The sequence below is a fragment of the Ictalurus furcatus genome, chromosome 10 (genome assembly GCF_023375685.1).
Source record: "Ictalurus furcatus strain D&B chromosome 10, Billie_1.0, whole genome shotgun sequence".
Classification (NCBI taxonomy): Eukaryota; Metazoa; Chordata; class Actinopteri; order Siluriformes; family Ictaluridae; genus Ictalurus; species Ictalurus furcatus.
In genome coordinates this window covers 27471029-27482938 of record NC_071264.1, presented here as the reverse complement: position 1 = coordinate 27482938, position 11910 = coordinate 27471029, and the positions used below count along the sequence as shown (strand labels likewise).

Genomic DNA, 11910 nt, shown 5'->3' with positions numbered 1-11910 from the left:
GATAAATACACAATACATTAATTCAGTAAAATGAATACATTTGATAAATATATAAAATCAGTTTATTTATATCTATTTATATATTAAGCAGGTGGTGTTATGAAGAAGCTTTACAAACTTTAATGACTGAAATAATAATAATAAAAAAATGACTACAGTGTATTTTTGAAGTTATTTATTTACTTTTTAAAGTAAGCTACAATTAAACATTCAGTTTGGTCAAAAGTTTACTGCCTAACTGATTAATGGTGTAGAGAAGTCACACGGGAACATGCATACAAGAACATGTATACAGGTTAACCCAATGTAAAACATACAGTACATAGTTCAATGTTACAGTAGGATTTTTTTTATATTATTTTTAGAAATCTGTGTCCATATATTTGCTTTAGACAAATAAGGTTAAACTTAAATCAGAATCAAATAAGTTTCCAAATGAAATCTTCACATTTCAGGTTAACTGTGTGCATCCTTTATGATTTACGATTCAAGTAGAAACTTGTATCTTCAGGGGTTTGTTTAAATCAGACGGCTCGGATGGCTCCTTATTCAGCCTTGGTCTGGTTGTTTGGAGGAAGAGGTTTTCCCAGGTGATGTGCTGTGGTCAGCCCATATGGTTTAGAAGCAAACTCCTCCTTTACATCTGCCCGGAGTCTGAACCCTGCCTGGAAGTTGAGCTCAAAGAGCTCAGTGGGGGCGAAGGACAGCGGTTTTTCATTCAGCAGTCCTTGCAGCCTGGTCTTCCACGCCTCCAACAAAGCCACTCTCGCATCGGCAGGAGTGTGTGCAGGACTCCAGAAGATCTGCGGGGCCAGAACCTGAAAACCACAGAAGCGCAGAACTCCATTCTGCACAAAACAAATATCGTTATTTAGTTCTGTTACAAGAAAGTCTGAATTTATGTCTAGTCTAATATCAACACCAAAACATTTCACCTGTAAAGGCCACAGTGCAACATTTATGTCTCCATTGAGGCCGTCTGGCAGGTACATGGACTCCATTCCTCCAGTAGTGAATGACAACATGGCCTTTTTATTCTATAATATAAAATAAACATGATTAAATGTGATTTTGAGCTGAATATGCTCCAAATAATTACCCTCCATGCTAGTTATTTATCTGTAGGTTTGAGATATCATATTTTTATATATTATATTATATATATATATATATATATATAAATTATATAATAATTATGAGCAAAAACTAAAACAAAAAGGTAAAAAAAGAAAAACCAAAATGAAAAATAAAAAGAACAAAAAAGTACAAGTATATATAAAAGTACAAGTATATAGAACAAAACTAATTGTATATAAAAAAAAAAGTAACAAATACAAAAATAGAAACAAAAAATGCTAACTAATTTAAAATAAAAAATATAGATAAAAACAAACAAAAAAAAAATCAAAGAAATCTCAACTAAATAAAAATGAGAAAACTGGTGGAAATTGATTGAGTTTTAAAATAAAGCACATACTTATAATCATTAGTGATATTTAAAAAAAATGTTTGAAACATGTTTTTCTCAGTCCAAAGATGTTATACTGTGTTTATTAATTTCTCTTAAAGGATCAGACACAAGATTTAGGACAGTCTGTCCCTAAAACTAAAAAACTGTTATTTTTAGTTTGTAAAAGTCAAACTTTTCAAAAAAAAAAAAAAAAAAGGACAATAAAAACCATCGGAACTGATGTTTGAGTGTGTGCGTTTCAGACCTTGAACATGCCGTTGTCGTAAAGGTTCTGTAGAGAGTAGGCGAATCCCTGAGTCATCACTCGGTCTATCCAGCCTTTCATTATAGCAGGGACGCTGAACCAGTAAAGTGGAAACTGCAAGAACAATTCAAAAACAATGCTTCATTTGTTTCTCTCACACTAGAAATATAAGTAATGTGAGAATGCAGAGAAGAGGACAAAACTGGGAGAGGTAAAAAAAAAAATTTAAAAAGATGAGACGTATGAAGAGACCTGGAAGATGATGAGGTCAGCCTGCTCCACTTTACGGTGCTCTTCTTTAATGTCGTCACTCAGTCTGCCCTCCTTACAAGCGAGCCCGGTCTCCTCGTTGTACAGGAAGTGTTCAGGGTTCTTCAGTTTACCTGCAACCAGGACAAACCAAGTGGATACAAAGCAGGCTGTGGAACTGTGGAAGTTCTCCTCTAAGAGCACTTAAATGTAGATGTAGATTGATGCCACCTGCAGTACCTCATCTCTGATGTATATCTGTCTAGGACATAAATGACCTCAATTTTTCAATCAATTATAAATAACATTAAACAAGTTCTGTGTTAGGCTGCATTCACGTGGTATTTCTCAAACTTCAGGGAAGTGATCACAAAATGGCTGCTTCCAAAGGTGAAAAACGTTGTTTTGGTTTTTTCCAGGAAAACAAACAGCTATGTAAGTGGTGTTGCATCCTGTCTCAATTGTAAGTTTCAACCAAAGCATCAAACAAATGAGGTAAATGTAAATTTACAAAACGTATAAATGTAAACCTCAGCCGCTTTTTATCTCTTGACCAATCAGGTTACACGTTGAGAACTAAGTGAGAAAAAAAACAAAACACGGAGGGCAAAGTGAAGGCGTTGAATTTTTAACAGCAGCCGCTCTACACAACATTAAATGTAACAATAAGCACACAAAAAGTATGTTTCATTCTTTAACTAATAAAATTGAATTCATTAAGGTCATTATTAAAACAGTAAAACGTAAACATGGAGGGGAGTGCCGATGTAAATTGGATCTCGTTAGCGGGTGAATATAAAGAGATTTATGACATGTTGAATCCAAAATATTTAATTGCCAATATTCCAATGTTGAATTCTAACTGAAAAATAACAACTTGCCTATTTTTCGGACTTCGTTTCCATTGCTAATAATACTGAGGGTATGTCTCCATCCGCTCCCTGGTTCAGTAGTCAGGGCACTGATCAGGGAGTCGGCCATTTTAAGGGCAATTGCAAAATCCTTTCAGTGCACTGGAACGTTCGCTCACAAAACCCACAAAAACCAGGGAGCATCCATGCTCACTATGTTCCCTTACAGGAAGGCCGAGTATATTCCTATAGCTTTTTTACATGACCAGACCTCATGATGTTATCATAATATCTAAACTATATCATTGGTGAAATGTAATTACCATATTATTTATTTAAGCACAAGAGAGTTTAGTCATTTCTACAGTATTACACAGTTAAGAACAGCATCAGCCCCTGATTTTACAAACACTACGGAACCTTTATTAAAGTGGATTGTTTGCTGACCTTTGACATCATCCGCTGTTGCTACAGCTCGGAATTTCATGGCATAGAGATCCGACACGAGGACCTTACAGCCCTGATCGGTGAGAGTCTTCACGGCCGCATCCTTCGCCGCACAGTTAAAAGACTTCGGACTCTGATGTGCATAAACAATCAGCACCGTCTTGTCTGCTGAAACACAAAGAACACAGAGAGAGACATTTAAAAAAAAAACAAAAAAACACACGAATCAGGTTTTCAGAGGCTCTGCGTGTTTGGATCTTTACATGAAAGAGAAAAAAAAAGCCAGCACATTAATTCTGCTTAAAAGAATCTATGTAAATTCGTTACTTTTCCAAGTTCCCAAGGACAAAGGTTTTTAAACTTTTTGTACCCCCATGATCTCAATGTAGATTCACCTGAACAACTTCTAACTCTTAAATAATAGGCACATTAGGGAACTACAGAATGTCTACCATCATATTTAGTTATTGGATTAAATCATTTTGATTCAAGGGATTTACAGTCAATTAGTTCTAATTAATGAATTAGTTAAACAATAATTATAACCCTGAGGTTAGTTGAAAGTTAGTGGTGTAACGATACACAAAATTCAAATTCGACATGATACGGTGGTGTCTCGATATGATACAGTAAAAATAAGCATTGCTGGAACGAGCCATAGGTTTGTATTTTTAACTGATTAAAACATTCAACATCATAAAAGTACAACAACTATAACGTAATAATGAGGAAGTGTTCCATGGAATGTAATCTGTGCATTTGACTAAGTAAACATTAACTCTCAGGCCAAGCCTCCACTGGTGTGACTCAAGGGAGCGTGTCTGAAGCACGGGGCTTTTCATTTTGCATTCTGCTCTTAGCAAGCTGTTGTTCTCTGTGGATGTTTTTGAATCCAGCTTTCTCCACCATTGGGTGTCACTCGTCTGCGTCATTCAGTGCAAATGTGTGGACGTGTCTGTGATAAACGTTGGAACTCACCTGGAAGCCAAAGAGCTCCCATATACCAGGGCTTAACGATCTGGGGGAATCTATCAGTTCTGGCTTGCTGCGGATACGTTAATATGCTAGCTCGAGAGAAAAAAAGAAAACGCATGCTTATTAGTGATTTTTTAAAAATCCCTGTAGCCTCTTCTTCTGATTCTACTTCTTCAGAAGAGGGAGTGTGGGCTTGATTAAGTTGTATTTTGTAACTTTATTACACCACACACACAATATAAGTGCTATTTTACCATACAGCCTGTTTAACGTCTTAGAGGTCGACCGATATTGGATTTGATACTAATAACTAAGTCGGGCGGTACCTGCCAATAAACGATTTAAATAGTTTTTTTTAAAATTGATAGTGAATGAAAATATAACGCTGAACTTTACTATAAAAATAAACAGTACTGTACCATGAAAATGTATTGTACTTTTTTTTTTAAACGAAATAAATATATAAATATTAATATATATTAACTATTAATAAATATTAAAGTAAATAAATTATACATGTCCAAACTGAACCAAAAAATAAGACTCAAAATAACAAATAAAAATACAGACATCTTAAATGAATTTAAAAAAATAAAAATAAAAAACACTTCAAATAGCACAACAAATTTGTCAGTGATAGTTTTTATTTTGCCTTTAGAGGCTGCTCTCATACTGTATAATGACAGTAACCGGTTGGTGTGGATTTTTGTGAATCTCTATACTGTATAGTTTGATATGCAGACGTATCAAATTGACCACCGCATATTGAACAATACCATACTTAACATTACCTCTAATATAATAATAAAATTGTGGACCCTTTGGCTATACATCACAGGCCTCACTTTAATTGTCTCCTTGCATTTGACTGAAATACTTGTCTTTTAGATTTACTGAAAAATACAGAAGTAGGCAGAAAGATGCGTTGGAAGATTTGTATTTTTTTTTTCGAGAAACAATAAAATTCAATTAATGTTTATTCAATTAATGCTGCCCCTGTTCTTCTAAATAGTGTATCCTGTGTAGTTATCTATTTTTCATACCACAGCACTGTACTCAATTCTCAAATTTGATTGGTCAGAATGTGGTGATCTATTTTCTATAACTCCATAGCTAAACACAACATTAAATGCAACAGTGAAAACATACAAATGTCATTATTTAATTAATAAATAATAATAATTGCTCGTAATTTGCTGTGGTAGAAGAACAACGAAACACATCGGGACATGTATAGTAACTCCGCTTCACATCAGGCCACATCACACCACTCAGTCATTCATTATTTTCCTTTAACCACACACTGGTCATGTCACTATTCTGTGCCTGTTTTAATATGGAATTATATATTTGTGCTCATCCGATACGGTTTTATTAGGTTTTAAAGGGGGGAAAAAAGCATGTTGAAAAGGACTCTACAAAGCTCATGAAGGAATTAGTGTTAGTTCCTTAAGTTGTTTTAATCAAGGGTTTTGGCACACTGGGTAAAATCTGTGTTAAGCCAGTTGTCTTCAAACTCATCCAAAAGGTATCTGCATTATTTATTGAATTATTGAATATATGAAGTAGCTTACACATCAGGAACCCACCTATTCGTTGTAATTTAAATGTACAAAAACAGTGCATCACCATGGGTCTCAGGCTGGAGGCTTTCCAAGTACAATGCCGTATTAAAAGGACAGACTTTTCCACGATAAACCGAGCAAAGGACCGGCCCTCATTTGCAGAGGAAAATCTAATGGAGTCTGAATGAGTTTCTTAGACACTGACCACAACCTGGTTTACATTTAATCAAATCTGCACTGCACTGGCCAACATCTGCATGCAAGTGTGCTTTGAAATAAGATTAGATCTTATGTGTTTATCAATGCTATAGGCATTATAGTTAACAAACGTCACCTACAAAGGCTGGGAATGATGAAGACACTCATTCAGTTGAATCATGAGCATTACTTCAACTCGTGAGCCCGCTCATGAGCCTCCTGGACAGCTGATTTGTGTAGCATGATCCTCCAAATCATGCGTTTTCGGACCTTTTAACTAGCAAACACATCCGAGCAGAAATTGTGGCACCGTTTTGGGCGTCTGTGGTTCAGGTGGTAGAGCGGGTTGTCCACTAATCGTAGGGATGGTGGTTCGATTCCCGGCCCACGTGACTCCACATGCCGAAGTGTCCTTGGGCAAGACACTGAACCCAATTTCAGGGTTCAACCCAATTAAATAAAAGCTCCAGTTCCAAGGTAAATCACAGGTTTATGTTAATGCACTTTATCTTATACGTTATCGTTTCTATAACAACAACCTACACAGAGACTTGTATGGTGGATGATACATATACGTAACTGATTAATCGTGTAATTGGTGATAAGGTGAAGTTTTCTGTAAGGAGACCATTAAGTAGCCGTTATAGAAGGAGTCTCCGGCGTCAGCACTTCAGACGTCAGTAACAGTCAGCTGTAACATGAAGATTTCATCACAGGGAAACTGCACTTTTCAGTTTCTCAGAATCATGGCAAGTCTGCTGAAGAAATGACTGTTTGTCACTGCTTTAAAGTGAGTAATAACAAGAACTAACTATTTTGTGGATGTTCCACAACATTAAACAAATATAAATGAGCAAAATGTACAACATTTCGTTCTTTAATAATAATAAAAAAAATTAAGTGTTGGTAAATTGCTGTGGTTTAAGAGGAATAAAACACTTCTATGCATGCTGTAATAGGAAAACTATTACTAACTATCACTAAAACTATACTGTATACAACTTCAGTAACAGTGGGAAGAGTAGCTCTGCTTTGCATCGGGCCACTTGACACCATCCCCATGATTAGTCTCCTATAATAACATGCCTATGGAGTATTTTATTCCTTACAAACTGAATGACCTGGTAGTGTGTAGGTGACGTATAAAGTGTCCTCATAAAAAAAAAAAGTTACATTAAAGAAAAACAGTAGAAAGAAATTTACAAGTTCGTATTTGTTTGCATATCCTCTACATACAATTCCTACAACTGCAAAGTGTAGCCTAGATCAGGGGTTCCCAAACTTTTCCAGGGCAAGGCCCCCCAAATGGCATTAACATTTGACCGAGGCCGTCCTTTTGCAAGATGTCTTTAAAACACATTAGAAATACAGACTTCTGAATATATCCCCCCTTTTTTTTTTATTATTAATAATTACATCTTACAACTTTACATTACATTAGGAATTATATAAAGTGTGTGTATATATGTATGTATATTATATATATATATATATATATATATAAAAAAATCATGTATTTATTTTTCACATCAAATTGTTGAGGCCCCCGGGCGCCCCCTGGCGGCCCCCACTTTGAAAACCACTGGCCTAGATCAGTGGTTTCCAAAGAGGGGGCCGCCAGGGGGGCCTCAACAATTTGATGTGAAAAATAAATATATACATGATTTTCTTTTTCTCATTCTCAGACAACCATACACACACACACACACACACACACACACACACACACACACACTCAATCAATCAATCCCTAATGTAATGTAAAGATGTAAGATGTAATTATTAATTTAAAAAATATAAATATTCTCAAGTCTGTATTTTTAATGCGTTTTAAAGACATCTTGCAAAAGGTGGGCCTCAGTCAAATGTGAAGGCCTAGATGATACACAAAAATATGTACATGACAAACAATCTAAATTATTTTGAATAAATGAATGAGCATGAATGTTTTCTAATACAATGGCAAAAAAAAAGCACTGCCACATTTAAAAACAAAACAAAAACAACAACAAAAAAAAACCCCCTGAGTTTCGTGATGGATTTAAATCAACATTTACAGAAACATCTATTCAAGACAGCTATTTATTACCAAGTGCTTATAATATGCATGTTTTAGACAGTGTGTAATTTATCCTGGGTTAAATAACATCATATATCAACCATCATTAATGTTGTTTTTGGAGTCGTCCAAGGCAACCTCCTTGGATGCAACTGGAAAACTATTTAGGTGTACAGGAATACACCTGGGGTGTGGGGTTACCCTGGTGCATTTCTCTCTCTCTCTCTCTCTCTCTCTCACACACACACACACACACACACTACATGCAAAGTTTGATTGCGATTAACAATATCCAAAATACTTTTTTAAAGGCTTTGCATACTAGCAAAGTTAAATGTCCATAGACACCACAATGCAGAACACATTCTGAATGAGAAAACCAAATCAAACCAAACCAATTTTTTTTTTAAATCACTGCAATGTAAAGTAGTTGGTAACATATCTCACCCATTGTTGCTGTTCCTGGTTGAGAGGTAAGTAGTCCTGTGAGGTTGGAGAACTGCACTGATATGGGAGGATTATCTGGGAGCTTGATCTTGAGCAGGACTCGCGTGAGAAGTGCTGCTGAGATATGACGTACAAAAACAATGGAGAGGCGGATCCCTTGCTTTGTAGGACATCACGTGTTACTAGACGTCACGTGTTAATAGGGTATTAAAACGTGTGAATAGTTCACAGCTGGATCACTTCACACGAAGTGCGGCGGAACCACGCACAGCACTATTATACCCCTGTGCGTCGTAGTCACATCAACAACTGCGGAAGTGGTCACGCGTAATTGCGCAGTTAATGTCACCAAGCAACTACGTGGATATAACATAATATAATATAATTTAAAGATAAAAAAAAAAAAAAAAAAAACCTTCTACGAAGCCTTCTTTTAAGCAGTGACTCTCTAGAGTCCTGAAGGCAAAATGTGATTGGACCGTGATTAGTCAGATGATGACCATGTGATATCAGATCATCCTGCTTGTGTGTTAAAGTAAACTTTCTGCAAATGGACTCACTGCTTTTGGTGTTAAGAGTGCACTCAAAATGGAGCTCAGGTCTCAGCTTTCTCTCTGGAAAGTTCATGAACCCACCTGTTGTACACACTAGTGTACAACTCAAAACTCAGCTGACATAAACAATGTCGTTCAAAATGGTTTATTTTTGCATGCTGTCAAGCTCTCTGGAGATGGAAAATACTATCAAGAGAGCAACAGCTGGAAAAGATGAGATGTGGCTGGAAAAACAAGAAGAAGAACGCAAAGACGAGAGGGAATTTTGTGCAGAGATATCAAATCCAATTCATGTTTTATAGCATTCTTGCTGGGGGACACACACACACAAGAAACCATCACAGAAATTCTAATGGTTTCCACTATAAATACTATTACAAACCATCAGTTGTTAAATATTAAAACCATTATTGGTCCTTAATGGTATCCATTAGACACAACATGCCACCAACAGAGGGCAACAAATTACTAGAGATCCACAGGGACCATTTCAGTTTTCATTCAAACCAATCCAATTCCCATTAAAACCAGTACAAAGTATATGAGTTTCTATTGCGTTTTTTTTTTTTTTTTCCAGCAGGGATATGCCTACTTGTGACTCATGTAAGTGGCTGTCAAAGACCGAATAGTCTATGAAGGTGCAATGCAATGACTCTAAACTATATGGCCAAAAGTATATGGACACCTGACCAACACACCCATATGTGGGTCTTCCACAAACTGTTGCCACAAAGTTGGAAGAACTGGATTGGCCTCAAGAACAGAGCCCTGGCCTCAACCCCACTGAACACCTTTGGGATGAAGTGGAATGCTGACTGCTAGCCAGACCTTCTCGTCCAACATCGCTGTCTGACCTCGCTAGTGCTCATAGGGCTGAATGGATAAATCCCTACAGCTATGTGCAAAAATCTAGTGGAAAGCCTTTTAAGAAGAGTCTCCGGTTATTATAACACCAAAGGGACTAAATCTAAATAAATTTTGGCCATATAGTGTATCTGTTTAATGCTCCAAATATCCGTAACTGTATTCCGAGTGCATTTGCTATGTTGACACAGCATGAAATATGCGGTCACTGAATTGACCAGTTGGAATACACCCTGAAAACACTCTGAAAGGAAGACAGTGTTAAAGGTGTGTATACATATCATAATCTCATAAGACTTTGAACAAAGATAGACCAATACACAGCTGGCATGCACCATGAAAAGCAAATACTAGTAAGCGTACTACGTAATTAACTCATAGCAACAAACAGTTTGTGTTTCTCTGCAATAAAATATGCCTCATTTCTAATTTATTTTCTCTTTTCAATCCTGAAGCTTCTATCACTGTATGTTTGTGTGTGTGTGTGTGTGTGTGTGTGTGTTCAGTAGAAGTTGCTGCACTTACTGTTGTGTGGCTCAGAGAGACAAGCATCTAATGCTGAAGTTAGAAGTTAGAGCAGTCACACACACACACACAAACACACACACACACACACACACACACACGAGTGCAATATACTACACAACCTGTCCTGTGTATATAGTATATGTATATTGACTTTTTTTAAAGACAGAAAATTTAGTGGTCATATTGACTAGTAACACATTTGTTAATAGCCATTTATTAATAGCTAGATCAGGGGTTCTGAAAATTTTTTGACCATATAAATGGACGATATCTGTGACCCCCAAGCCTTGTATGTGTTAAATAAGCGGCAACCACAAACCTAACGCAGAAACTCTTAACAATACCTGAACTCTTCCTAAACATACACCATACAAAAAAAACCCCTGAATTCTAGAGTTTTCAAAATTCTTCAAATGATTCCTTCCTTAACTGTGTGTCAGTTGCATGAAAAAAACCCAAACAAACAAACAAAAAAAAACAATCAGTTTAGTAGACAAGCTACACATTAGCAAAAAATGATCCGCCTCAGTTGAGTGCATAAGTTTTTTATGTGCTTTTTTTTTTTTTTTTCAAGATTTTATTCACATATGGTGTTTCTATCCAGCGTTTTTTAAAAAAATGCAATATCCCAAAATTCGTATAAAAATGCGTGGATGGAAACATAGCCAGTGGCACATTTAGCTGAGTTTACAGTAGCTTTAAAAAAAAAAGAAAAAAGGTCAGATAATATGTCTAGATCAAGCACATGTTGGGGAACCTTGCATACTCACTCTTTATTCCCATCTGCAGTCTGAAATCACACCCATTAGACATGACAGCTAGCTCATGGGGATTTGTTTGTGTTTTTTGAGAAACAGCTTCAGAATTTCAACATGCCTCTTGTCCAATATACAATATATAGTGCATTCTATAACGCATGATCTACCGACTTTTACCGCCTATAAACTCCAGCATTGGATGTGTGAGCGTGAGAACTGTGCTTGATAGCATCAGAAGTCGATCATATCGAACGTTCGTGCCAAATGTTCGAATGCAAATCGCAGCACAGAAAAAATGTCCTGAGCAAAGCATAGCATGTTGTTGTTTCTTGAATGAATGTTCAGTATTAGGCTCGAAGTACTCTCCGCAATGGGAGTGTAATGTGAGACGATCTATCCGCATGTTTAAAATTTTCTACGGTACAGTTAATGTTCCCATAACTGTAATACTGGTTTGGTGACACTGTTGGCTCCATACACAGATTTATGATCCGCTAAAAAAAGCAACAACAAAAGAATATGAAAACACACTTTCCAATGACGACTTACTACTCTTATATCAGTATGAGGAAACACGAGGAATTTGGGCTCTATTAGGTTTTGTTTAAAAGCAATTAAAAGTTAAAAGCCAAATTATCCCACAAGGTCACAACTGTCAGACATTCCTATTATTTGGTCCCGCCCTCCATACTCCTCAATG

The 11910-nt window shown here is 36.4% G+C and overlaps 1 protein-coding gene across 3 annotated transcripts; it reads right to left on the bottom strand.

The window, feature by feature from the left end:
• Nucleotides 1–108: 108 nt before the first annotated feature.
• nqo1 (NAD(P)H dehydrogenase, quinone 1) lies at nucleotides 109–11684 on the bottom strand. 3 transcript variants are annotated; one of them, XM_053634245.1, is made up of 7 exons: nucleotides 11223–11684; nucleotides 8507–8620; nucleotides 3263–3427; nucleotides 1968–2098; nucleotides 1716–1829; nucleotides 936–1037; nucleotides 109–848 (listed from the first exon to the last, which is right to left on the bottom strand). In XM_053634245.1, the coding sequence occupies exons 1-7, from the start codon at nucleotides 11263–11265 to the stop codon at nucleotides 546–548; spliced, it is 972 nt and encodes a 323-aa protein (XP_053490220.1). In that variant the 5' UTR covers nucleotides 11266–11684; the 3' UTR covers nucleotides 109–545. The 3 variants fall into 3 exon arrangements, with proteins under 3 accessions (XP_053490220.1, XP_053490219.1, XP_053490221.1); XM_053634244.1 differs by having other exon boundaries at nucleotides 110–848; nucleotides 3263–3430; nucleotides 11223–11683; XM_053634246.1 differs by lacking the exon at nucleotides 11223–11684 and having other exon boundaries at nucleotides 115–848; nucleotides 8507–9128.
• Nucleotides 11685–11910: the final 226 nt, after the last annotated feature.

What these genes read in the sequence shown, in the direction of transcription:
- nqo1 (XM_053634244.1), bottom strand. Translation starts at nt 11,265, where the DNA reads ATGTCTAATGGGTGTGATTTCAGACTGCAGATGGGAATAAAGA. An exon ending in ACTGCAGATGGGAATAAAGA is followed by an intron (nt 8,621 to 11,222) that starts GTGAGTATGCAA and finishes ATATCTCAGCAG; the next exon opens with CACTTCTCACGCGAGTCCTG. An exon ending in ACGACAACGGCATGTTCAAG is followed by an intron (nt 1,038 to 1,715) that starts GTCTGAAACGCA and finishes TTTATATTATAG; the next exon opens with AATAAAAAGGCCATGTTGTC.